General features: G+C 37.1%; 4 protein-coding genes and 1 long non-coding RNA gene across 5 annotated transcripts; 3 read left to right on the top strand and 2 right to left on the bottom strand.

The window, feature by feature from the left end:
* The first annotated feature begins 3978 nt into the window (after window positions 1-3978).
* LOC119078228 (SET and MYND domain-containing protein DDB_G0273589-like) lies at window positions 3979-5855 on the top strand. Its single transcript, XM_037185687.1, has one exon. The coding sequence runs from the start codon at window positions 4131-4133 to the stop codon at window positions 5751-5753; it is 1623 nt and encodes a 540-aa protein (XP_037041582.1). The 5' UTR covers window positions 3979-4130; the 3' UTR covers window positions 5754-5855.
* Window positions 5856-6067: 212 nt separating this feature from the next.
* Window positions 6068-9123, bottom strand: LOC119078227. The gene is made up of 5 exons (XM_037185686.1): window positions 8464-9123; window positions 7895-8403; window positions 7667-7834; window positions 7312-7608; window positions 6068-6211 (listed from the first exon to the last, which is right to left on the bottom strand). Coding segments are annotated over exons 1-5 (1377 nt in total). The 5' UTR covers window positions 8866-9123; the 3' UTR covers window positions 6068-6210.
* Window positions 9124-13292: 4169 nt separating this feature from the next.
* Window positions 13293-26883, top strand: LOC119078224. Its single transcript, XM_037185684.1, has 11 exons — window positions 13293-14022; window positions 15437-15587; window positions 18816-18924; window positions 19017-19073; window positions 25374-25504; window positions 25565-25621; window positions 25674-25776; window positions 25835-26084; window positions 26155-26272; window positions 26335-26510; window positions 26581-26883. Exons 1-11 carry the CDS (start codon window positions 13850-13852, stop codon window positions 26798-26800), a joined length of 1545 nt encoding a protein of 514 aa, XP_037041579.1. The 5' UTR covers window positions 13293-13849; the 3' UTR covers window positions 26801-26883.
* On the bottom strand, window positions 19562-27911 carry LOC119078226. The gene is made up of 3 exons (XR_005087959.1): window positions 27877-27911; window positions 24955-24959; window positions 19562-19572 (listed from the first exon to the last, which is right to left on the bottom strand). It is a non-coding gene; the product is annotated as an uncharacterized LOC119078226 (long non-coding RNA).
* On the top strand, window positions 21133-21640 carry LOC119078225 (probable small nuclear ribonucleoprotein E). The gene has a single exon (XM_037185685.1). The coding sequence runs from the start codon at window positions 21253-21255 to the stop codon at window positions 21535-21537; it is 285 nt and encodes a 94-aa protein (XP_037041580.1). The 5' UTR covers window positions 21133-21252; the 3' UTR covers window positions 21538-21640.
* Window positions 27912-27961: the final 50 nt, after the last annotated feature.

Here is a 27961-nt window from a genome sequence, read left to right as displayed (position 1 = left end):
ATTACAGTTCGGTTCGTTGTTAGATAAATTTTTAATTTCGGAAATGGAGATGAAGCTTTGTCTTCTTGACCTTTCACAGAACGGAAAACGGTCTATAAAAAGCTTTCGAATCTGTTAATCGATTTTATTTTTATAATTTCTGTTACTTCAGGACGACGTTAGCAAGATAGTTCACGGTAGGGTTGAACAAAACTTAAATAGAGTCGAGATACCACCTCTGATTTTTTTTTCATGTTCTTATTGACTCGAGTACTATAAGGAACCACATTCAGTTCGCGGATCCATCCAGCCGTTTCGGAGAACCGGCACTCATGGCCGTGCGGGACCGACGAGTCAATTTAAATACAGATTGTTATCGCAACGGATAGAGGGACTAATTCTAAGCTAATTTGTGTTAAAATGGCTTCCATCGGACAACCTGACCACGTAGCCAAGCCAGCTAAAGTCGAAATTTCGACATTTTTAAATCGTGATATGTCCAAGATGAAGAGAGTCTGAAACTCTTTGGATGGCGGTAGTGGTAGAGGATTCCATGCTCTATTAAACACCGAGAATGGATTTTACAAAATTTACCTGAATTGTACAATATTTGAAAAATTTAATCACCATCCTCGGTGAAACTCGGACTCCTCTGTAATACACAGGTCTTGCAACAAAACAATAACGTCTAATCAGCCTGCAGTCTAAGCTTTACAACGATACCACAATTGCCTCACAACAAGTATCTGTTACGACATTTTGTTTGCAGCAAGGTCACTCTACGACGAAATTTTCGATTTATTATTTATCTTTAAGTGCCCGTTCCTTTAGGATGAGTGGAATTGTTATCCATTCTTCATAAATAAGTGCATTAAGTTAGTTGAAGCGATTCTTACATCAATTACGTGTATCAGGAGTCGGTTAAAGCTCTTTTCATTCTGACAAGTGTGGCGTTTGCAGCACGAGCCGCACGAACCACACAAGTCAAAATAAAAAATTTCAAACTACACACACGGAATTTTGAAAACCGACAGGTTCTGTGCGTTTCTGCCGCGGGCTGCAAACTTCGCACTCGGTTGAATTTTTTTAATTTCGTCCCTTGTGATCCAAATAACCATTTTGTTTGCAAACCATTTAGTTTTTTGTAAAATTTAAAGTTTCAGAAATCTACCTCCACAGCTTTGTTATAAGTAACAGCGTTAGAAAGTAGAATACATGACCCACCGTTCTACATCTTTTCTGCTTGATGATAATTACATGTCGATGATCGAAGGTAATTGGCTTATGTCCTTGTGGATCTTAGATTTTCCATAATCCATTCGAGATTTCTTTGCATTTATTTGTTATCTCCGCACCGATTTAATTTAAATAATTAGTCAGATCGCATTCTTGTCTCTTTTTAGTTATGGTTATTTCAGCTGGCATCTCCGAAAAATAAATTGAAATAATTAAACAATTAAACACTCAAAAATGTTTTTTTAATGTTAAACGAAATGATCATTCCATTTCCACTTGCTTTTAAAACAAATTTGCAAGACTATAAATCTGTCAGCGTTTTTTATACTTGAAAATGTAATAACGTTCTGTTTTCGCGATGTTTTACGTGCTATTATTGTGTTTGCAATGCGTGGGATTGTTTATGATAGCACAATTAATGGAATAGTTCAAGCAAATTACCTCAGATGAGTAAGAGAACATGAGCTACGTTCAAAATGTTTGAGATAATTATTCTATATACATTTCGTAAGTGATACAGGCAGATCGGAGATCTCTATTAGATCATTGTCAGTGTCGTTTGAGATGTCAAATGAGCTGTCATTTTCACAAAGCTAACCACAATGTTACAAAAATTTATATGGAGCATTTATCTGAAATAAATGATGGAATTTGTTTATGTACTGTCCGTTTGACAAGAGGATCGCCACAGTTCAGCAGGGGGTTTTGAACATTTGTTTTTTACACGTTGGCACACGTGCTCTTGTCAGATTCAAGATTCTTTTTACGAAGGTTACGCTGATTATACTTTGTGAAAAAGGCCAATACCTTGCAAATATGTCACATCTTGGACAGAATTTGACACTGCAATATCTGCAACATGAAAAAACTAAATGTTCGAAACCCCCTGAAACCCCGTGCTTCCACCTACGTAATATACACAAACTAGGTGAGCCAATCTTAATTTATTAAGGCCAGTGGTAGAGGTGCTGTTGCCGCATATGCTGGCCTTTAAAACATTTCGAAATTTTTCATGTATGTGGTGCAGTAGCTATTTTAGGGGGAAAAAATTCCATCTTTTGGAGAGTAACAAACGTATTGTCGGTGATATGCAACAAAAACTATGCTGGTCACCCGAGTGTAGACCATTTCTTCATGATTTCTGGTGTGAAAGCATAATTACTTCGAGGTTTCTTATTGTTGCAAATGAGTCAGGAGGGTTTCCTGATTCAATTACTATATACCCTCCAAAAATCGCCGATGGCTTGTTTTACAAAATTTCCAAAAAAATTCCAAAAACTGCGAACATTTAAAAACCGAATCTTTCCAAAATTTCGAACAGTTTTGGCAACTCGTGACCTCAGCCTTGCGCTTTAGCTGACTTTCAATTATTTTGTTTTATTCTTGACACTACACGTCAAAAATCAAACAAAATCATTGATAACCGACTAAAACACAATGCTGAGCTCAAAAGTTTCCAAAACCGTTCGAAATGATCGAAAAATTCGGTTTTTGAATGTTAGCAGTTTTTGGAATTTTGGTAAAAATTTCCAAAAATAGGCCCTGGACAATACCAAGGTAAATATATGGGCTATATTTACCTTGGTCAATACCCTCTCTAGCAACTAAACTTCATTATTCATTTTCGAACGCCGAAATGGTTAATCAAGACGTAATATTTTCAACACAAAAAATGAAATCGCTGCTCATACTTCATTTAATTTATTTTTTAAACTGTAAAATTTTCTATGACAGAATACACTGTAAAGTTTTACCACCTTAATTTTCCTATTTTGATTGCCAGAGAGGGTATTGCCCTGGTTCGAAGTCTTGGCAAATTGACTCTTAAGCTATCTTCGCGAGTTTTAGCCCGAACGAAGTGAGTAGTTGTTGTAACTTTAATCAATTGAATTTATTTATATCAGAAATTTACATCGTTTTTGTGCAGAAAATTTGAAATCGAACATTAGGTGACACTAAAATTAACATCGAAACATTGGGTCACACTTGTCCATGCTCTCACTAAAACATCTCATTTAAACACATTGAATTTCACGTCTTGCCTTTAGTCCGTGTGGTAATACGCACTGTGATATGCACGACCTATGCAGCTCCAACACCTTCAAGTTTGCACATTTGCACTTTGTCCGAATAATTTCGAAGAATCGATCGTCAGCCACAAAACCGATGCCAAGTTTTATCCTCTGTAGATCAATATTGGTCGCTATTTGTTCGATAACGTCGCTAGTTAGAAAAGACTTATCGTATATTCTCTCTATGGTTAATTCGACCAACTGCGAATGGACCTTGGTAAATTCATTCCAATCGATTTCGTCATGCAAGCATCGAATGCGTAGCTTTTTGAGATGGGGCAATTTCACACAAACGATTAAATGTGAGTCAATAGAAAGCGATTCGAGTTTACTTAAATTTTGTGCCATTATGCCCTCACAAATGTAACTCTCAACACGCCCTCCTATTTCTATTTCTTTTAAATTTTCCGCTTGTGATTTAATAAATCTCAGAAAATCGTCCGTTGAACTCGTAATGAAGCAAGGATTCGATGGGTACTCGTAAAGGCTCTATACCTTTGGTACTCGTCAAAAATCCAATGAGAGGTGAGTTTGTTTATATGAAATCGCTATGTCCTCCGCTACATACAAAGTTTGACATTCGACCATACCTTGTGTTGACGTTCATTGCAAAAATCGAGATACATTGAATTCATCCTCCATACAAATTGTTCAAAGATTTCGCGATATCACTCTTAAAATATCGTTCAGTGTTCCCGCTTTTCGAATGGACGAAACGTTAACGACAGAAAAATTTGTCGTTCACTAACCTCCCCCACCTAGAGCAGGTAAATCGTAAATGGTCTTAAGTCACTTGTAAAATATGTCTTTACAAAACAGTTGACAACGATTAATTCTGCAAAAATGTCGCAAAGCCGACCCGTCCGATTCAAGTCATTGTGGAAAAAAGAATCCAACGACAAAAACGCATTGTATGTCGATATCACCACAGATCCAGACCGTTTTCCATTAGAAACATTTTACCGAAAAAACCAGGAGACTAGATCTGCCGAGAAAGACGATAATCTGTCGTTGCAGTATCGAAAAAATGGAAATTACGATTTCGCTTGCAATAATTGGCATTCGGCTATCAAATGGTACAATAAGAGCTTGTGTTTTGCTGAAAACGGTTCGCCAAACATTGGCCTAGCGATTGGTAATCGGTCGCACTGTTTTCGCAAATTGAATATGTTCCAGAAATGTCTCGTCGATATTGATTTGGCATTGAAGTGCAACTATCCTGAAGAATCGATGCATATATTGGAGGCACGTCGAGAGGAATGTCTAAAATACATAAACGATGGGCAAGAATTTGTACCACACGTCCCTGTTTTGTCGTTTGAACCGAAGGACCGGTTTCCAAGCATGGCAAATATCCTGAATATCGAGAAAAATCGGAAATTCGGTCGACACATTAAAGCGAACGCGGATATTGCCGTTGGCGAAACTGTTCTGGTTGAAGAGGCTTACGCACATAAAGTTATCATTGACCAGTACGTGCGATGTAATGTTTGCCGCCGTTTGGATACAAATTTAGTTGCGTGTAAAGACTGTACGGACGACCTGTTTTGCTACCAAGAATGCGAAGGGAACCGTTTCCATAAAATCGAATGTAACATGAAAACAATGGGTACAGTCGAACAAATCAGCATGTTCCACCTGCAAATCATAAGGACAGTTTTGGTGGCATTGGCCACATTTCCAAATATCGAGCAATTTGTGGCCTTCGTTGAGGAGACTATTGCCGATGATACCTTGGACATTCCCGAATCAGAACCGGTCGACGATCGGTCCAAATATCGAATGTTTTTGAAACTGTGGACCAATTCAACTATCGAAAACGATATGTTCAACTGGCGAGTCTTTTTTCTCCACAAGACTTTGATGAGGCATTCGGAATTCAAAAAAGCATTCGCCCCATTAAAATATCAACGATTTCTGATGCATCTAATTGGCCACCACAGTGCGGTTATTCATTACAACGCCCGATCGTCGATCCAAGCATTGACAACTTCATATACGACGGAACTTCTGCCACTGATCGCTGCATACTTTAACCATTCCTGTGCACCGAATGTATGTACCGTGATCTGTGACAATGTCGTCTCTGCAATTGCCATTCGTCCGATTAAGAAAGGTGAACAATTGTTCATATCGTACTTTGGCCGAAGTCTTCACCGAAGCACTGCAGCTCGTCGACAACATTTCGATGCTTATTTTGATTTTGTGTGCGAATGCGAAAGATGCCGATCATTAGAGCCATTTGTGAGCAGCTATGATCTGGGACTGATCAAATGGGTTCTGTCTAACTACCACAAGTGTAAGTTTGACTTCAACGACGAGAAAGCAATTGCATTGTTTCGAGACAAATGTGCTGAATATGCAAGGAAACATGGTCGTAAGCTGTGGACAGATGAAGTTACCCATGTGATGGACTGTTTTGTTCATATGATCGAGCACCAGTTCAAATATAGACTGACTTTGTAAGGTGTTTCCCTTTGGTGTTTCACGTTTAGTTTTGTATCTTAATGTACAGTTCGTTGCTTCAATATGTGAGAAATAAATGGTTCCTTCATTCGAAGAGAAAAAACGAAACAAATTTTTTCGTTGACTGGTTCATGGATAGGTTGGGCAAGACAGCTTCTAGTCAGACTTCTGAGTTTACTTTCCTTTCGATTTAAATCTAAAAATTTGCGATTCGGTGATGGATTTTTACAGACAATTTCGATGAAAAATCGCGAGTCTTCAGAAGCACTTGATGGGATCATGTGACTAAGTAAAAGCGAAATCTTTTCGTAAAAAATGTTTTATTTGAGAGTAATATAATCTTTTAGTCTTTCCATTCCAACCACTTATTTCCGAACATTTCAATACTTTTCGAGTTTGATGACCGTCCATTGCAGGTAGAGTCCAAATTATCGGCTTGATTATCAGTTCCATTGTGTCTGAAATAGGTAAATCTATTAGTTTGGTTAGTTACTGCAAAGTATCAGCAGAGAGGGGCAGATGTTTGGAGATTTCGAAGAAAATCTTTTGAGGATTTTCAAATGATTTTCTGGGGATTTTCTTTGCCTTTTTTGAGGGGTTTATACTTTAAGGATATTCTTCTTGAGTCTGCAGGATTATCTTGGATTGCCAAGGAATTTTTTAATTCTCTGGAGAATTCTTTTAGGATGGTCTGATGAATGGATTTTCAGTTTCTGAATATTGTTTCGTCTGATGGCCACTAGGAATTTTTTAGTTTCCGAATTTTTCAAGGATTTTCCTTCTGTTTTTAATAATCCTTAAAATTCACACAAAAATTCCTTAATTTGTGAATTTACAAATTAGGAAATTTTTTAAGCGAAGTGACTATTTGCACCCAACTCCAACGGAAATCACGCTTTTGTTATGAAAATTATAAGAGAAACGTTACCATTTCACTGGAAAAACAAGTTGGTTTTGAAGCTTGGCTTTAAACAAACGAAAATACTTCTTTGAAGCTCAGAAAATTGATTTTTCCTTTAATAAATGGAAACGCTAATACTCGTTAATACTGGAAACGTTATTATTTACGTACCGAAAAAGCTCAATTCCAGAGGATTTTTACAAATATTGACAGAAAAGCTAACAGAGCGGTTCCAAGGGATTTTCCTATTTTACAGAACGTAATGAAAAGGCTCAATTCCTCCGGCCTGAATTCACAATTCACTTCAGGTTATGTCCCTCATTGGACATATAGAAGTAAAATTAGGACCTTGTTGGTTTTGTCCACTGTGTGCGATGGAATCGAATTCTTGGAAAAAAATAAAATTCTTGGATTTTCGATACGTCGTATCGATTGGGTTAAACATAGAGTGGGTTCGAATTCGAGCACCCAACCCGTCAAAATATAGGAAATGATTTACATTCGAAAAGTATTGGCGTGCGTGAGAGTAGCAGGTCAAACTTTGAAAATAAATTTTCATTCTTCACTTTGGACCAATCATTTTGACACCAATTCGGTTTCTCTGGCAGTCCTGCTTTCGAGTCTAGTTTGGAAATGGTTTTATCAACCCCATCTTACCATGACACTTCGCTCCGTATGCTTCGCTTTACTGACTTCTCCAGCAATTCTTTCAAAATTTCAATTTCCAAACTTTGTTTGTCGGTCAACTTCTTCAGTCGAGCAATTTCTTTCGCCTGCTCTTCAATCTTTGATTGTAACTTTTCATTTTCTACATTGTTGGAGCTCATGCTGTCAATATCACCGCCGATGCCACCAAGATGATGCTCTTTTCCACTCGGTTCCGATGATAGATCTACGAATTCAACATCCGAAGCCATTTGACTCTTTCTCTTATGTAATTGTTTCGTTGGAGGACTGTTTGGGGGAAACATTGTCGTTGGTCAAACGATTGTAGATTATTTCAACTGAGTACCAATTATATGAGATGATGTCCTGGCCGTTCTGGTCTACATACTCGATGACATCTTGTTCGTCTTCCGAGCTGGAGTCGACAGTGTAGGTTTGGCTACTTTCATCGTCGTCTAAATTAATGGCATCGGAAGTATCGCTAAGAACGTGGTGCTCAGCGTCTTGATATAATCTAAAAATTTGGTTTCAGTTAGATGGTCAGAATTTACTCACTTGACCCCTTACCGCTTACCTCATACACTCTTCCGAATTCGTTGAGTTATTCATGCCAACGTTAGTGGAAGTTACTACCGATCCAGTTCTATTAGATGTTGTAACGCTGGAGCCATCACTTCTTTCGGTCGTATCAGCATACAATCCTTTGTCAACTAATTTCGAGCTAGTTAATCGAAGACTGTGTCCGGTATAGTTTTCCGGGTGGTCCAATTTAAGAAACTCCGCAATTTTCCGAGCCATTTTAGCAATGGTAACTTTTCCCATCGCTGCAGCAATACACTTTCCTTCTCGATAATGAAGAAAGAATCTGTCCGTCGTGATCTTAGGTGTTTTCAATCTCAATTGAAAGTATTTTCGCACAATGTCGGCGAATTCTCCACTGATCGAGTACACTTTCGACATATTGGCCATTCCGTCCGGAATTCTCAGAATAATCTCCGTACCATAATCGTTCACCATGTTCAACCTAATATTTTCTAGATCTGTAAACTGACAGTCAGCATATATTCCGATCACAGCCACGGCCTGCGTTAAAACACGTTTTTAATTGCTAATCGATTGATATAACCGTGAAAGAAGCCATACCTTCATTGCCAAATACTTAGTATCTGGAGCTTCAGTCAAAAATTGATTAATCTCTTCATCGGAGAAACCCTTGGACGAACCACTTGTTTTACAGTTTGTTATAACAACGCCTTTTTGTCTCAGAAACACGTACAATAATAAGAATTTCCCAATATTCACTTTGTGTTTGGATCGCATTTCGATTTTTAATGTGGAAAAGAGGGTCGACAGCGCTTCCGGAGTTAAACTTTCTGCAGCTTCCCGGAAAAATTCCATGAAAACGTCTTCGGTGAACGAATTTTTGTTCCGCGATTTTCGCCAGCTCATAAATTCGTCGTAACCATTCAGATTCGATTTACCTAATGGAACCAGTGGTGGTACCTCTGCACTGGTACTCAAAGTGCGTCCCTGAGTACTTGTCATAATTTCAAAAAAATCACAAATTTGCGGTGAATATTCCACCAATCAATCGGTTATTGTCCGATATTGTTATGAACTATTCTATGTTAATAACGAGGAACACTTTGAGTTATCCGGTTCCATTTTATTCCATTGTGTTGCTATTATCTTCACGAAATAAATCTTAAGAGCAGCAATTTGTAATTACTGAGAATATTAACAATTCTTTTGAATCTCGTTAATCCATTTTTGTAAACAAATAAACAAATTTACAGAACTGACACAACTGAATTTTCTTCAATTTTAGCGATATTGTAGTGTAGGCGCGTTTGTATCCATACAGCCATATTGACTGAGAGTTCGATAGAGTCAAATTCGTTCTAATTCTGATAATATAATTTCCGTTTACATAACGAGGGTTGATACGGGACGGTGACCCGCAAAATCGACCCGTCCAATATCGTACACATTGTACAATTTAGTCCCAGTCCAATTTCGTTCTGTATATTTTCGTCCAGACCAATATCGTTAACTGCTACAGTCCAATATCTTTTTGTCCAATATCGTTCTGTCCAATATCGTCAACCGTCCAATATTGTTCTATCCAATATCTTTCTCTCCAATATCTTTCTGCACAACATCGTCAACCGTCCAATTTCATTCTGTCCATTATCTTTCTTTACAATATCTTTCTGTCCAATATCGTTCGCGGTCCAATTTCATTTTGTCCAATATCGTTCTGTCTAATATCGTACAGTCCAAAATCGTCAACCGTCCAATTTCATTCTGTCCAATATCGTTCTGTCCAATATCTTCCAGTCCAATATCATTCTGTCCAATTTCATTCTGTCCAATATCATTCTGTCCAATATCATTCTGTCCAATATCTTTCTGTCCAATATCTTTCTGTCCAATGTAATCGCTGTGTTCACTATTCATGCCGTAAGTGTGCCAAAAATTTGAATTTTAAGTGAACAATTCGACGAAAAAGTGAACCGAAAAATACATTTCACCGCTTCATTGTATGAAAATGACGCTACGTTAGAAAGACCTCCGCAATTTCCATTTTGAATTTCGACCGCACTTACGGCGTGAATTGAACAGAATGATATTGGACAGAAAGATATTGGACAAAATGAAATTGGACAGATATGCCGCACTGTAGTAAGGGGCCGTGACGCAAGTCCAGTCGTGAATTACAAAAGAACTGGAAAATTTTAACTCCAAAAATGTCATCCAAAAAATTTCATCACAGATGACAGATGTTGGGGAGACCATAAAATTGGATAGAACTTTTTTGGATGACATTTTTGGAGTTAAAATTTTCCATTCCACGAAATTGTGTTGGGCCTAGGTGATACAAAGAGCATATGAATAATAAATGACCGTTCTTAATTGATTCACCACTTGCATTTGCATTTGCAACTGATTTACAATTTTTAAATTGGTTAATCACTGGTTGATAAGGTGACGGGAAAAATCTCCGAGTGTTTTATTGTTGCAGCGGCGATAATATCGTTTTATGGACGATAATATCGTTTCATGGACGATAATATCGTTTCATGGACGATAATATCGTTGCTAGGACGATATTATTGTTTCATAAAACGATATTATCGTCTGGAAAACGATATTATTGTCGTCTGATACGATAATATCGTATCAAAAACAATAATATCGTTTCACGGGTGATATTATCACTGCAGAAACGATAATATCGTTGCATAAAACGATATTATCGTCGCAAAAACAATAATATCGTTTCAATCGACGATAATATCGTTTCATGGGCGATAATATCGTTGCGCGGACGATATTATTGCCGATTAGTCTAGTCGATCAAACGTTCTAAAACTTAGGTGTTAATTTTTTTTCTCGTATTGTCTAATAATTAGTCTGTGTAATTCATTGCACATAAAAAGCGTTTTAACACGCAGAGGGATCCGGCCCATTGCTTCGCAGCGAAGCGGAGGGCCGCAATGCGAGCCGGGCGCCGGAACGGTGTTGGTAACTTAGGTGTTAATTTTTTTTCTCTCGCATTGTCTAATAATTAGTCTGTGTAATTCATTGCACATAAAAAGCGTTTTAACACGCCGAGCGATCCGGCCCATTGCCCCAGAGCGAAGCGGAGGGCCGCAATGCGAGCCGGGCGCCGGAACGGTGTTGGTAACTTAGGTCTTAATTTTTTTTCTCTCGCATCGTCTAATAATTAGTCTGTGTAATTCATTGCACATAAAAAGCGTTTTAACACGCCGAGCGATCCGGCCCATTGCCCCGGATTTATTTAAATTTACAGAAGCAAATTATAGACGGCAACTGAATTCACCCTTCAATTAGAAAGGTGTTTGGTTTGCAATAGAAAGATAAAAGATGGATTCTGGAGATATTATAACTAGAAATGGAAATAACAAATGAATGGAATTTTCAATAATTTTTAGTGAATAATTTAACTGGACTACTGGACTACGTATAACGATAATATCGTTTCATGGGCGATAATATCGTTGCAGGGACGATAATATTGTTACAGAAAACGATATTATTGTCTTCTAATATGATATTATCGTCGCCCGGACGATAATATTGTTTCACGGGTGATAATATAATATCAGAAATGATAATATTGTTTCTTGCACGATAATATCGCTTGCACACAAATAGCCAAAAGTATGTACAGACTTACTAACCTTAAGTCCAATATCTTCCTGTCCAATGTCTTTCTGTCCAATATCATTCTCTCCAATATCTTACTGTCCAATATCTTTCAGTCCAATATCTTTTCGTTCAATATCATTCAGTCCAATATTATTCAGTCCAACAAAATGCGACTTGACGATGTTGGACTGAAAGAAATTGGACAGAACGAACTTGGACAGAAAGATATTCGATAGAACGATATTGGACTGAATGAAATTGGACCGTGAACGATATTGGACAAAAGATATTGGAAAGAAAGATAATGGACAGAATGAAATTGGATCGTGAACAATATTGGATAGAACGATGTTGGACAGAAAGATATTGGACAGAATGAAATTGGACGGTTGACGATATTGGACAGAAAGATATTGGACATAAAGATAATGGACAGAATGAAATTAGACCGTGAACAATATTGGACAGAACGATATTGGAAAGAACGATATTGGAAGAAATGATATTGGATTGGACGATTTTGTAACAGATGAAATTGTACGGGTCGATTTTTCATAGTGCCATACGAGACGAATCCAATGGCATCAATACACGAATATTATAATTTTTCTAAACTTTTGTGTTTAGAACTTTTATATATCATCCAGATTCCTTCGGAGTAGCTGCTCCACGTGATAAAGATAATCTGTGCTTTTTCATTGCATCCAGCACTCTTAGAATAGCTCCACCAGGTCGAAAAATAGAGACACACATTACTTTCTCTGAAGACACTGGTACCTCGGCTTCAACAACTTTAATAGCGAATGAATTTATACTACAAAGCCGACTCGTTACCTACAAATATATTGACGTATAAAGTCCACTAAAAATAAAGGAATGAAGCATAGCACTGAACCAAGCACGGTTGGTATAATGCTACTGCGTCGCATTTTTATAGATGAGAAGAGGTGCCGTTAAATTATTCTACTGCTATGTTTGGTATCGCGATTCCTTCTTGCTACCGCTGCTCCACTGGACGTCACAAGGTATTCTTATAGATCATCTTCAAGGACGTTTGAAATGCCACCCACGATGAGGGAAGCCATCCAATGAACGTCAACGCAAGGTATGGTCGAATGTCAAACTTTGTATGTAGCGGAGAACACAGCGATTTCATAAAAACAAACTCACCTCTCATGAGAGGTGAGTTTGTTTATATGAAATCGCTATGTCTTCCGGTTTGTATGAACAGACCATACCTGGTTTATACTTTCATTGAAGCCATCCACGTTAAAAAAAAATCATACAATTGAACGAATTAACGAAACTTTTAATATTGTCGTGATTCTTCAGAAAGTCTACGATTTTTGTCGCAGTTTCTTCACCTTTCAGCTATCTATAGCGCTTTAACGGAATATCTATTAAATTAATCAACTACCGACACACCAATATTCCGAAATCACTGGAACTGGTACCACTCTAATATATGTTGTATATAAATCTAACAACGATCTAACATTTACTGTAATGCTTTGCGCAGGAATCAACCTTCCGGCACAAGTGAAGTCTTTTCATGGAAGCACCACTAAATTAATTGGATCAAAGCATATCAACCGGCCCAACACGACGACTTCAAAGCTTAAAAATATTTACCTGGAAAATTAGTCAAAATTTAGACCAAAAGCAGAGATGGTACCTTTTATTGTCGCAAGTTTGAATGAACTGCCTTACCTCAACTGAATTTCGTATTGTCTCCAATTTTCACGTAGATACCAACATGAAAACACTTAAGTTACCTTCGAACCGAAAAACAGGTTCTTGTTCTAAACATTGTTTTGTATTGCTCTTACGCACCTGATGTTATGTTCTCTCTGCACGGTGGAATGTTAACCTATTGTATTGTTATTAAACTGAAAAGAGATTTTTAACACATATATACCCAGTCAGACAGTGATGGCTGCTGCGACGCTTAAGTCCATAACAACTTATTTTTTGTATTTCTAAGGCGTTCGGTGCTATTTTAGTTATTTATCAATTATTTGTTGAACAATTTGTGTAATCGAAAAGACATCCGATAAACTGCGGTTACAATTTTGTGCAATAAAACGGTTTTGTGATTGAACCGCTTATTAATCATACAACAAATTTCAAATTCTTAGCGACATTCCTAAGATCATCATGCAATATTGTTGTTAAGACGTGAGAGCATGAACATACCCACACATTCTTTCACAATAATAATATTCTTGACACGAGAAATTTTACTCTCTCACTGTTTATGTTATTAAGTGTGATGCATAAGGAAGACAAACCATATAAACAATAATTGCAGTAGAAATAAAAATACGGAAAAAAGTTTTACAAAAATTGGAAAATGGGTTCAAGGGTTCCATTGACAACGTTATGCGAAAAAACTGCACCCGGTGTGCCTCAGCTATTGGATGATTTGCATAAATTGCTGGATGATCAGGAGAGCTGTGACATTGTATTTCTTCTTGGACGAGATGAAGAACGTGTGTATGCGCACAAGATATTATTGATGGCAAGGTAAACAGGTTTTGTTTTGATTTGAGTGGACAAGTTCGGAGACGATGTCAAAGATATCGTCATATAACGTTTAAATCTACTTCATTTGTTTAACCTGTCACAGACGGCAAGCATAAACAGTTTTACTGTCTGATCTATTACTTCATTTGATCGAAGATTTTTAGATTTATTTTTAGAAATCTTTTACTTCATTTGTTTTGAGCATGGTTTTTGCAATATAAAATCTCATTAGTCAGAGCTTATCGTTTATTCTTGCTGTCGTTATCGATAACAAATGACAGCCGTCTGTAACAGGTTGAAGTATCGCTTCAGAGTTAGATACCTCTTTAGATTTACCAAAACCTTCACCCTGTGGGCTATGAAAATACTGCTTGACTCTACCATTCCCGGATCATAAGATTGAATTCTCCAAGGATGAATATTCTTAACTTTCTATGTCAGGTGTACCACGAAGACCAGTTAATTATAACTTGCCTTGCGGTAGGGAAATGCTCAAATGTAATAGGTTTTTGTAAACTAATTAACTTCACTTGCATTTCATGGACCAGAGGGAAGTTTACCGGAATACAGAGCGCAAGGAATGAAGTACTGACAAAATTTGCGCGCCTCTAATGACCAACAGAGGTCTTCTATTCTATCTCAAAAATATTTGAAATTGGAATCGATCAATTAAGCAAAATAATGATGTGGCGTAGCAGAAAAATTATGTTTTTACCACTTGTCCTTAATTGATGTATGTACGTACAACCCGCAATTTCAATAAAATTGAAGGGGTAAATCAATTTGATGTCCTTACACGCTCATCCCGCTTTAATTAAAGTACTTAACGATTAGTCGCTTGCAGTGAATATTGAAACCTTACAACATTTCCGCATTGAATGTGTTCTGATAAAGCATAAAATAATAACACGACCGAATTGCAAACTTTTATCAATTTAAAATCAAAATCCATGCAAACATTTATCCAATCCACTTCACCTTCTGTTACTTTTCGAATAGTCATGGAATGGATGTTTGCATAGGATATTCGTTGATGGAATTTTGAAATTGGATTTGTATCCTCAAACACTCAAGTGGATTTGATGGATGAAGTAATACAGAAGATTCGTCAATTCAGCTTGTGTGTGTATATAGCAATAAACATTCGAATGAATTCGAAAGTTAAAAAGCAGATAACTGGAATTCAACTGTACTTTAGAGTGGTTGCTTTGCATTTACAAAGTAAAACATTTTCCATTAAAAAATGCTTTGCAGGATGAAGAAAATTTAGATCTGTTATAGGCCGAGTGAGAAATCTCAATAAAACCCTTACCCGAATCAGCCGTAAGAATCCGCTATTACATACTTTACACATAACTTGAATACCAATATTGAACTGAAAAATTTAACAGAATTGTATCCATTTGTCTTACAGATGCAAAAGCTTCCAAACAGCTAAACGTGGAGAATTTCGAATACCCAGTGCGACGGTAACTCCAACTACCATAACTCCAACGCCGATCCGTATGCCGAATGTAATGCCTGACGTTTTCCGCCAATTCATAAGTTATGTTTACACCGGAAAGGTATTTTGTGTGCAATTCATTCATCATAAATTTATTTCGAAGTGACTGTTTCCACCCGGGTGCCATTATTCAAAAAAATTCATCTAAGTTTGCGTGGCTGGTGAAAGGTGATCAAAAACCGAAAACTTGCTTTTTTCTTACAAAAATTTCTTCAGTTACACGAGCTGTACAGGGTCGTGTGTGGTGTCATTAGAAAGGTAATCACATGTACTATTGAGCCGAATAGGGACTTATTGGGTTTTAAATTCATCGACACTGAGATATGTGCAGTGAAGTTTTCAACGAAGACTTACACTGTTCTTACTAAAATTTCTCGAGGCACATAAAACGTACATGGTCGTGTGGGGTGAAAGGTAATTTAATGTGCTTTTGGGCCAAATAGGGTCTTATGAAGTTTGGATGCATCTATGATGAAATATGTACGCCTAAACATTTCAACTTCTATTTCATCGTAGATGCATCCAAACCACATAAGACCCTATTTGGCCCAGAAGCACATTTAATTACCTGTCAAATGACACCCTACACGACCATGTACGTTTTGTGTACCTCGAGAAATTTCAGTGAGAACAGTGTAAGTCTTCGGTTGAAAACTTCAACTGCACATATTTCAGTGTCGATGAATTTTAAGAGCGCTCAACCCTTGGCAAATTTTTAGCCTACATTTGTGCGCAAAAATATTCGTTTTTTGATGATTTCTCTGAACCAAAATATTTTTTTGAAAAAGTACAACCATTAAAGCATGGAAAAATGTGTTACTTCTAAGAGAAAATTTGGTTTGTGAGTCAAAACTTTACCTACTGGGAGAAAGCATTGCAAAATGTGTAATTTACACATTTTGCAAATGTTTCTCCAAGTGGTATAAGTTATCAACCACAAACCAATTTTTCCATTAAAAGTAACACATTTTTGCATGCTTTAATGGTTTTACTTTTTCAAAAAAAAGATTTTAGTTCAGAGAAATCATCAAAAAACGAATATTTTTGCTCACAAATGTAGGCTAAAAATTTGCCAAGGGGTGAGCGCTCTTAAACACAATAAGTCCCTACACGTCTCAATAGTACGTGTTCATACCTTTCTAATGACACCACACAAGCCCCTGTACGGCTCGTGTAAATTGAGAAATTTTTGAAAGAAAAATGCAAGTTTTCGGTTTTTGATCACCTTTTACCAGCCACACAAATTTCGAAGATTTTTTTTGAAAGTGGTTTTGGCTTCTAGGGTCGAATACCTTTCTAGGCACATATTTAAAAGTCTACTGGAGAATGCGTCCGATTTCGGTAGGCTGTTTTCCCTCCTCGGTTTTCTTGATATTTCGTGAATTTCTGAAAATTTCTCGAATTTCTTGAAATTTTTCGATTTATTTGATCGAAATTTCTTTAAATTTCTCGATTTTTTATTTGAAATTGACGGGATGAATATTTGTAATGTAAATTGCTATCAACGTGATTGTATTTAGAAGGTAAAAAACTACAAAAATGACACTCAAAAGGAAGCGATAACATTTTTTTCGTAACTAGTGCTACGCGACTTAATCACGCATGCTAAAATGCTTTTTGAATTCAATTCCAGCACCGGCTCAAGCTTGAAACCTCTCACTCGCTAAAAAAGCATTTTAGCATGCATTAGGAAAATAACTATAACTGGTTTACACTTGTCGGCTTCTTCGAAAACTACTTGAGAAAACTTTTGTTGTTTGCGAGTCTCATTGATAATTCCACGATGAGTGCCAACGTGACGATCCTTCACACAGTCAAATGCAACATAAAGTGTCCTGTTTCAACTTCCTCGGAACTTTTGGCAGTTCATACAATCCAAAGACGAAAACAACTAAAAATCAACGGCAAATACCAGCGAGATGGTATTTTGTCAAAGTGCAACAGCTCACGATGAAATCGTACAAGGGAGCCGCTACTCCTAAAATTACATAATCTTAACGTGAAAACTCTTCGTTAACCAATTCCCTGAATGAAACCAGTCTTAAATTTGTATTTTGATGATTTGGAAGTTATGTACCGAGCCGAAGGCAGGGAACATAGTCCAAATCAGCGAAATAAACATTTAGGACAGTCATGCATACGCTATTTTCCACGATAATAGTTCGAGATTATAAAACTGTTGCAGTAACAGTTGGAGCTGATGATCAGCTGAGAAATTCTTCCAGTATTGCCAACACTGATGATGAACGAATTCTCACAAAAAATTAAAGAAATGTAATTACAGTTAGAGGTAGTGAAATTTCAGCACGATGTGTTGGCGAACTCGCTCCGCTCGTATCGGCAAACTCACATCTAGTGCACAAAACAAGGCTATTTACTAACTAGTTAGCAAAATAGCTATTTCTTTCCACAATAAATTATAGATGTTGCACAACAGGAAAATTTATTTTTCTCATGGAGATACCTTATATTGAAGACTATTTACACTCGGGAGCAAATAGTGTATTAAAATAAGCAGTGAGTCCATGGAATGTCAGAATTTTTTGTGGATCATGGATCATCGGAAGTTGCTGTATCGTTAAAATGATAATTGAAGTAGTAGATTTCGTATCAAGATTCTTGATTCAAGAGGCTTTGAAAATCAAAAGAAGTTAAGTAAGAGGAGTGAGTAAACGATTCGATAAACTATTCTGAATCATTTAATTGTCGCCTGTTCTCATAATGCTGTAATTTCTCTCCTTACAATACGCCCAAGTTCATTGCTCAGTGTAAATACATAATGGATACACACAACAAACGATATTTCCAACAACATTAACAGTTTCTCCTCGTTCACCTGTTTCGTCTACATTCATATTCATGTAAATTCATATTTACTGTTCAAGGTATACACAGCACAGTCGGTTCTCAAGAAAATGCAAAACTAATTTGCCCCCTTGAAAAATTTTCTTGCTAAGAGAAAAGTTAAAGTAAGAGGACACTTGAGGAAAAGTTTGTTTTCTTTATTATTATTTGAATTTGAAATTATAATTTAAATGTGCTGGCTCTGTTGTTGAAAACATTATTTGAAGTCTCTCTGGGTGCTTTTTTACTATTAAAGTGCTACAATACAATGCCGAACTGGAAGCAATTTTCAATTGAATTAATTCTCAAATTAGTTTTCGGTGGAACTTTTTTGCATTACAGGAAATTATTTTGCGTTTAGCTTGGGTGCACCGTTAGTGTATATTTTTATACGTTAATTGTGTAGTCGTTGCCTTTACATTTACAGTTTTGTTTTAATATTCAGATTATACAGCAAGATTCCCGAGTGTTTGAAATGATGACCCTGGCTCAAGACATGGGGATGGAAAAATTAAAGATTGAATGCGAGGATCATGTTATCTCAACAATGAAAGGTAAACTGTTGAAAATAGCAGTCTTACAATCGAAAACGATGCTTATAAAATTTTAGAGAATAAACTTCTAACTTGTTTTTCCTCATTTGCAGTTGATAATGCCTGTACGTTTTTAACCGCTGTTATGGATATCCAAGAGAAAACTTCAGGTGAGTGAATTTAAGTAGGCATATTGACTCAATATTATTGAGAGAACAATTAGTCAGTGCGGGTGATAAAGTCCAATAATCGTAGAATTTGAATGGAAAAAATTCTCTTTGACACACCTTCCTTAAATGTTGATTTTTGGCATATAAATCATTCTGGAAGGAGTGTTTTACTTTACTTTACCTACTTTGTAACTTTTTGGACGCTATCACCCACACTAAATAGGTTTCTTATCTAAATCGAAAGTATTTTACATGTGTTTAAACAATACTCTCTCTAGCAATCAAACTACTTTGATTAAGGTGGTGAAAGTGTCAAGTTGCCTTTGGAATTTACATGTAAATTACAGCGTAGTCAGTCAAAATATAGAATAGTATTTGTGGAATACAAAGGAATAAGGTGTGAATTTGACACATAGAGCTGAGAGTTCGTTTGCTAGATAGAGTATTGGTTTAAACAACGCACTTCAAGTGGTACTCTAAATTGGGTACTGAAACTCATCTTCAAGAAAGTTTGAAATGCCATCAACGAAAAAAAATCATAAAAATTGATGAATGAACGAAACATTCAACGAAACTTAAGTAAGGTCTGAAAATACCGTAACTTGAAGATGATTTATAACGGTTACTGGTATAACCGGTAAATTTACACATTTAAAACCCAAAATTGAATACATTGTTCGTTAAAAATGTTTGAAAAATGGGTACATGAAAATTGTTGACATAAAATGTATGAGTCATCTGTCAAATTTTTTAACGCATGATGTGAATCTCATATAAACGCTCATTCTTCATTTTTTTTTAATAATTCAATTTAAGGGATGACATCTAAACAATTTTTTTAAATTCTTCAAAACAAAATACGGGTCCAACATTTTAGCCTTTCGGACCAGATAAACTCCATGCCAGATGAATTTGAGACTATTTCTGTGAAATGGAAAAGGCCTAGTCCCTACCCATAATGAGTCAATTTTGCATAAACACTGAAAGAAAATGATAATGTCATCAAAATGAAAATTGAAATCTAGCATTTTAAAGCAACGAATTTTACCAAGGTAGATATAATGTTGACCTTAAGTTTTAGTTTGATAGGTGTTATGTTCCACTCGAGCAAAAAAAAATCGACGAAAAAGTATATGAAAGTATATGACTATTTCCTTGTAAACTGTGACGTATTTGGAATGGATACCCTTTTTTCGATTTTTTCCCATACAAAACCAGTATATGGAAGTATATGAAAATTCAGTATACCGTCATGCACTTTCATATACTTATTTAGCATATCACCGTATATTTTTATAAGCTCATGATGCTGTGGTGACATTTGTGAGAAAGTTGAAATTTTCCACAGAACTTGCTTCCCATGAAATGTGACATTTTCGGTTTTGATTACCCATCTTCGTTTAGTCACAATCTTCATTGACTTTAAAGGATGAGAAACTCATTGAAACAAAATTTTTCTTATCAGTTGCACATTTTTCTGCTAATATCCGTTCCTAATACCTAACGAGACAAAGCCCTACACACATTCCTAACAAGAGAACTAGTATCATAAAGGTAATATTATGGTACTGTGTCAATACAAAGGAACTCACTATAATCCGAAGATTATTAGTACTGATCTCGTTGATTTTTCAGAGCTTTGTGCAGCAATAAATTAATGAAATTTCATTTTTCTTAGAATTCGCTGCAATTGCACATGTCCTGCATTTAGATACTCATATACATAGCAAGTTTTACGAATTTATACAATTCACGCATAACTCTACCTTCTACCAGAAGATAATTTATTTTTTGAATTTGATAAATAAAAAAATGAAAGATCGATCCCAAAACGGTCTGAACAGAAATTCTACTTATAAAACATACTGAAACCCGCAACGTAACCAAAAAGCCGCAGAACCACAACGTATTATTTAAAAATATTTTCGCGCAAAAACTATCGTACGCCATCTGTGACTTCCACATTCAAGTCATGTGGAACATGTGTTCATTCAGCTACACACCGCTAGATGACTCGTTTTACGCTACCAAACAATCATTACAAACCTCACGGGTATGAACTGCCAAAAAAGCATTGTGTGTCTATGTTACACTAAATACTCCATCGTAAAGCCGGCGCGTCCTCAAACGTTTTGTTAAATAATTTTCCAATTGAAACGTTCAACAAACTCCGACCAAAATGTCGTTCAAGGGCAATCCGAAAGTACAAAAGGTGATGGTGCAGCCCATCAATTTGATTTTCCGATACTTACAAAATCGTTCCCGCGTTCAAGTCTGGCTGTACGAGAACATTTCGCTTCGCATAGAAGGACATATCGTTGGCTTTGATGAATACATGAACTTGGTGTTAGACGATGCCGAAGAATATCACACAAAAACAAAGAATCGACGTCAATTGGGCCGAATAATGCTGAAAGGGGACAACATCACGCTCATACAAAATGTGAATCCGACCGCTAATTGATGGGTGATGTTGAAAGTTTGGTTATGATGAGTGGTGTAAACAATCGTATCATTTAAGTGTGAGAATGATCGCAAATAAAAATATTAAATTCTAATTTCACGCAGACAACGTTTTATTTGTTGTACGAGCTCCGCTGTTTCCGCCACTACAAAATCAGTGCAAGTGGCTTACGCTGTACGAACGTCCAGAGATTGTCATTTGCTTTGAAGAAACTACAAACCTCAGCTATAACAGTGTCAATACCTTTCACAGTTCACAGACTGGTTGAAGATTCAGTTTCAAAATCAATTGACTAAATATGTGGTTTGACGATGATCAATATTCAGGTTTAGAAATACTGAAATCAATTTAGTTTGTAGTTTGTTGGTACCTGAATTAGGTTCCAAACAAAACATTTTTATTTTGATGCCGATTTTTGCTTTATCGAAATTTTGTTTAATTAATTAATCGGAGTGACTATTCGACACAAGTGTCTAATAGCCACATAACACAGCGCATACAATTTGACACCAGTGTAGTGTCGAATAGCCACACAACACAGCGCATACAATTTGACACCGGTGTCGAATAGCCAAACAACAGTGTCAAATAGCCACATAACGCGGTGCATCCTATTCGACACCAGCGGCTAATCGACACCGGATGCAAATAGCATGTCAAATAGCAAGCACTAAAGTTGCTTGGCTATTCGCATCTGGTGTTGAACTTGAAAAGAAGTGGAGCCGTACAACGCACTGTCGCTTGACAGTGCTTTGACTTGTACGAAACGAGCCATTCATAACAATCCGTTCACTGTCACGTTGTGTCACACTTATCCCTTTGGCGTGGTTTTATTTGAACACTTCAGAGTCAGCCAACAAAATTCGACACATTTAACTTAACGTTCATCGCGTCTCTCCACAATGTGTTTCACACCAATACCACATAAATTTCGTCTAGCAAACCAAAATCTGCATCTTGAGCATTTTAGTTTTTCGCTGGAGGTCACTTGCGAAAGACAGAAATCTAGGTTTTCCTTTATCAAATGAAATTCTTGCGTGATCAACGTCAAACCACAATAACTCCCAAATCAGAATCTTGTCTAATTTCAATTTTCCGAGACTTCAGCTCACTAAAATGAAGAACAAATTAATGATAGATCGGTGCAATTACATAATTAGCTTAAACCACAGCTCTGCTCTGTAGCAGTGCTGTGCTTCAACTCTACGACATTCCAGCTGCCACAGTTTGGAGAATCCAATGTGCAGATTGCGGTCCGAAATGGATGCGGAATTTAAGGAAGTCTTAAAGTATTAAATAGTTTTGAATTGATCTGAATCCAGAGCGCGTACGAAAAAGTCTTTCACAAGGTTAACTAATCCCACAGTCCTGAGTGGTGGATCCTCTGGATGTGTAGTCTTTTTCCTTATTAGTTACGAAAAACAGTCGTCTCGCATTGAAAACGTATTTATTTAGTCGAAAAAGGTGTAGCAGATGTAATAATATTGCAGATCAATCATAACATAACGGCTCTAGCTCCTCTTGGATGCAAGATAAAAGAGAGTTGTCTAAAAAGTTGGCTCAAAAGTAGAAAAAATTGTTGGTGTTGCGGAAAAGCGTGGAAAATTGCTGTGAAAATGGAAAATTCGGGTCATTAGAAGATACGTATTAAATTAATAATTGGTCCAAGGTCACCACTCTACTATTCTTTGAAATATTTTTATTCTATGGACCGGACCTGCATATAAAGAAAACATTCTAAAAACAAAATTCCTACCTATAGAGTTCTAAATCAAACAACCCGTCCGTTTACCACTTTCCCATCAGCGTTTTGAATTCGAACCAGCTCCGCTCCAACTGGCTTATGATCCGTCGTTAATTTGCGTATGGATCGATTCCCATTTTTCGTTGCTATCACTGCAGCCAGCGGAGTCTCCGCAGTGACCAATCGTAAGAAGACCATCTCGGATTATCACGATTGTCGCAATGGTTACAGCAGTGCTCGGATAGTTATCCACCGATGGCCATTGCTCTTACATCGACCACATTTCGAAATAGGTCTGAAAACTCGCTCGGATCGCTTTGTGTAAATCTTCGTTGAATGATGGGTGGCGGCTGATGGTAGCGATTAAATTTTTCGAAGTCTATGCCTCCGTGCCACCATGACAGTCGAAAACACAGACTGCATCGAAATTAGGCCCACTGATTTCGGAAAGATAATCTTCCTGATATGGTCGGCTTCCGACGTGTTGATTTTTTTTTATTAAGAAACGCATAGTCTAGTCGATAACGCAAAACGTTTACAAGAGTCTACTGCTTAAATCTCATCCAAAAAAAACTCCCAAATGTATCCTAGTAAGACGAGAAATTTGTATTTTTGCTATAGTTTCCTGTCTCTTCTTATTAGAATACTTTTAGAAGTGTTTTTGGGTGAAATCTAAGCAGAAAACTCTTGTAAACGTTTGTACTGAAAATTGCGTTATCGACTACAATAGCATGTTTGATGACTTTCTCGAATCACTGATGTAATGACTATAGTCCATTGGAGAATTAAATGTAGAATTAAAATTGTCTTGGAGGCTAAGAAGGTATTGAAATCAGGCGATTTATTGTCTTCCTTACCAATTCGGTTCAACCTCTGTAGACTGTCATCAAATAGTTTCCATTTTTCGCTTATCGTCAACATTGTATTTATCCGGCGCACTGGAGCACTGTGTGCCTGTCATTTTAGGTGAAAAGTGTTTATCATGTTAGTGATTGCTAGGAGTATAATAACGGTAATTAGAATTCTTCAAGGTCAAGATCAACATGGTTCTTTCAACAAACAAAAACATTAGAAGACAACATAAAATTAGGTGAACAATGTAGTAATCAATAGTTTTCACACTTGCCATTCTTTTCAGCAAAGAATGTTATAAGTACTAACAAGGTGCTCTATTTCCGATTCTTCTTTTTCTTCTATACGTCAGCAAAAATAGACGTAGGAAACGAGAACAGACTGCAGTTTACATCAGTCTATTAGGCTGAGGGAGTGAGCACAAGGTAAATATATGGGCGGAGGGGGCGGATGTAATGCCGCAATTTTGTTATTTTAAAGACAGGGAGAGATGGCGCTTATAGCAAACTTTCGTGCCACTGCACATCTGATTCGGTTGTATATGGCATTACCTCCTCACTATATTTACCTTGAGTGAGTACACCGAAATAAACAATAGCATGCATACCAACTGGTGAACGTCCAGCTATTGCAAATTCTGCACGCAAGTGAAATTTCCCGATCATCATGTATTCACGTTACCAAAGTCTGCGTTGGTTGTACATTATTGGCTGTGACGAGTAATGTTAAGCTCACGTTTACTATAGAGTTGTGGAATATCGGGGACTGAGTGGTTCAGTGACAAGTTTTTTTTGTTTTAAAAAAACTGCCTTAAAAAATACATTACCTGTCACCGCTGTTTAATTTTCTGTTAGTGTGTCAAGGAGATTATTAACCCTTTGAAAATTATGAAATTTTGACTCAAAGCTGATGTTGCTCTGAGATTTAGTGACAGAGTGCAATAATTTATTTCGCTCAGTTGATCTTAAAATTTGTCGCTTTTTCCATCACCAATGTCAGATTCTCAAAAACGATCATGTTGCGTTGAAGAGTACTTGTCTGCGCTAATCTATCCATGAAATGAACCAATAGGGGTAGTTGAAAGTTCACTTAAATTTATTCAGGCGCACGATTAAGGCCTTGCTTCTGGCATTACTATAAAAGTAGCTATTCAGAGACACTATGTGAACGAATGAACACACTTTTGCGATGAATCAAAGCATTTTTAAAGTTTTAACCAGACTCATTCTTTTTGCTGCAGGTGCGAAGTGTGCATCCTTCATGGACCGATGTATAACATTCATTGGCGAAAATGCATCCGAATGTGTAAAAACAAACGCTTTCCTCAACTTAACTAAAGACGGCCTAATCAAATTGATATCGTCGGATTATGTAATGCCAATTTCAAATTTCCATAAATTCCTCTTTCAATTGATTCTAAAATTGTTGTAGTTTTGCTTGGAGGAGGAGGATGTGTGGCGATGTGTTTTAAACTGGGCAAAACATCAGGTAATATTGAATTGATTGGATTCCTGATTTTTATCGAAGTCTCATGTCATAGGCTGGAGTAACACAACCAACTGCACACTGGACCGAAGAAGAGCGAGCCCATGTATGCCAATATCTGGCTGGTGTAATGGGTCATGTTAGACTTCTGTTAATTGGTAATTACACCAACGCCTATAATAAAGAATATCAAACTCAACATCAACACTGTTACAGATAGCCAAGTTTTCGCTGAAGAAGTGGAACCGACTGGAGCTGTTCCCATGGAACTATCGCTTGAACGGTATCGACATGCTGCTTTGAAATCGAGCAAACAAACCGGCCTTGCCCAACATCCGCCGTTGCCTGGTGGACCGTTGTCCGAGAATGATAAACGTCTTCAGCCGAGGTTACTGTTGAATATGTTCCCTGGGTCGTGCATTTTGAAGAATGACAAATTACAATTGCAAGGTGTCTTGAATGGATGGTAAGAACTTGTTCGATTGAAAGAAAATAAAAATCTTTTTTATGAGCTCTCCACTTCATCTGGCATTCAGGTTCGGTATACCAAAGCAGAGCTGGAGATTGGTTTTTAGAGCCTCGACAAATGGCTATTCGGCAGCAGCTTTCCACCGGAACTGTGACGGTATCGCACCAATATTTGTTGTGGCATTGGTACGTTGTACATGTCGCAAGAGCAGTGCCATTTTCACAAACAATTTTGAATAATTCATTAGGGATCTAGAGGAGAGATCAGCGGTGGATTCAGCGACGTTGCCTGGTCGAAAACCAGTCGTAAAGGTGGCTACATCCATTCTGATCGTGCCTTTCTATTCGCATTGAATAATGGAAACGATCCACCGGTCAAATACGATATCATCAAAAAACCCTATGCCATTTGCTATCATCCAGAGTAAGGCCAATGCTTCAATTAAATTCGGTCGTCATTGCCGCCATTGAATTTACTTTCGCAATTTTTATAGATGTGGCCCAATATTCGGAGCTGGTGCTGATCTGCTAATATCGAACGGTTGCAATACCAACACCGAATCGTATTCCAATTTACCGCATTCTTATGACGGACCGAATGCACTCGATACCAGTCTGTTCGGCGATTATAATTTTTCGATTACCGATTATGAGGTCTACACGCCATCATCCACACCGAACCAATCGAATAAAGTGAAACACGAAAGGTATTAGGTGGATGAGATGATGAGAGTGCAACCGTTGTCATTTCTGATAATTAGGTGCAAAAATAAACTTGTCCGAGTCGTTGTGGATCATCAAATTTGTTTTATTGTTATGACGCCCGGCTGAAACCAGTGCAACTAGTTTCCTTTCCACTCCTTCCGTCTATAGTACGAGAATGTGTAACTGGACAAATCTGGGTACTAAAGTGAGAAACGTTCTGTCTGTTTGAACAATAAAAACCAGCACATTGAATCTGGTGGTCTTATTCTTTGATTGGTTTGTTAGGGTTATTCAGGTTGGTTAGGTTTACTTTCAGAAGTCAGTTAAAATTTCGATTTTAGTCAGAGCATTCCGCAAAGAGCCGACATTAACTTGTGAATGCTACTTATGCATAGAGTAGCGGTTTCATCCATGACATATAGGTGTGTAAAAAGATAGTGCATTGCATATAGGAAGACGACAAAATTGCATTCATATTATACGTATGAAAATTGTCGGCTAAAAATTTACGGTCATGTGCTGTTTTTACCTTAATAAAATACCAGGCAATGGTTATTCATTCGTGTATAATATATTTATCTGTATGTGCACAAGTTCGAGGTCACTTATAATGACCTCTTGATATTCTATGAGAACAGAAACCATATATGAAGAAGAGTAACTATGTGTTTTCATTCTTCTCTTTATTTGTAAAGTTCGAACGTATCTAACCCACGAACACTTGCTTGAAAATATATCGAATTCAACTTCTTTTTTCGTTGTTGTTGTTCAAAGTTGTTGTTCGGGCGAGTGTATTACTTGCGAACCAGTGTTCATTGCGGTTAATTTATTTTTGTGTGGGATGTGTGATTGCTTTTCCTTCTAATCTCGTTCGACTGGCAGTCCTTTAAAACATTTTCGACTAAGATTATTAATCAGCTGTACAATACCATTCTCTCAACGGTAAAAAATAGTAAAATAAAGATGAGCCGAACTTTCTCTTGGAGAAAAATTAGGGTTTGTGATCAATTTAAAGCTCGGAACAGCTTCCATTGAAGACTGATGAGCCACTACCAATAGCAGTGTAATCAGCGGTGATCAAAAACCTGAATCTGATTAGAACTGAACCTGAATTGAAAATTGAGTAGCCGTTCGTCACAGTCACAGTCATTTTGTAAGGTAGGCACGGGT

This window comes from Bradysia coprophila, unplaced genomic scaffold (genome assembly GCF_014529535.1).
Source record: "Bradysia coprophila strain Holo2 unplaced genomic scaffold, BU_Bcop_v1 contig_248, whole genome shotgun sequence".
Classification (NCBI taxonomy): domain Eukaryota; kingdom Metazoa; phylum Arthropoda; class Insecta; order Diptera; family Sciaridae; genus Bradysia; species Bradysia coprophila.
The sequence above is the reverse complement of the archived record's forward strand: the minus strand, read 5'-3'. Positions and strand labels throughout refer to the sequence as shown.

What these genes read in the sequence shown, in the direction of transcription:
- LOC119078228 (XM_037185687.1), top strand. Translation starts at nt 4,131, where the DNA reads ATGTCGCAAAGCCGACCCGTCCGATTCAAGTCATTGTGGAAAAAAGAA.
- LOC119078227 (XM_037185686.1), bottom strand. Translation starts at nt 8,865, where the DNA reads ATGACAAGTACTCAGGGACGCACTTTGAGTACCAGTGCAGAGGTACCA. An exon ending in CTAAGTATTTGGCAATGAAG is followed by an intron (nt 8,404 to 8,463) that starts GTATGGCTTCTT and finishes GTTTTAACGCAG; the next exon opens with GCCGTGGCTGTGATCGGAAT. An exon ending in AATTCGGAAGAGTGTATGAG is followed by an intron (nt 7,835 to 7,894) that starts GTAAGCGGTAAG and finishes CCAAATTTTTAG; the next exon opens with ATTATATCAAGACGCTGAGC.
- LOC119078224 (XM_037185684.1), top strand. Translation starts at nt 13,850, where the DNA reads ATGGGTTCAAGGGTTCCATTGACAACGTTATGCGAAAAAACTGCACCC. An exon ending in TGTTATCTCAACAATGAAAG is followed by an intron (nt 18,925 to 19,016) that starts GTAAACTGTTGA and finishes CCTCATTTGCAG; the next exon opens with TTGATAATGCCTGTACGTTT. An exon ending in CAAGGTGTCTTGAATGGATG is followed by an intron (nt 26,085 to 26,154) that starts GTAAGAACTTGT and finishes TCTGGCATTCAG; the next exon opens with GTTCGGTATACCAAAGCAGA.
- LOC119078225 (XM_037185685.1), top strand. Translation starts at nt 21,253, where the DNA reads ATGTCGTTCAAGGGCAATCCGAAAGTACAAAAGGTGATGGTGCAGCCC.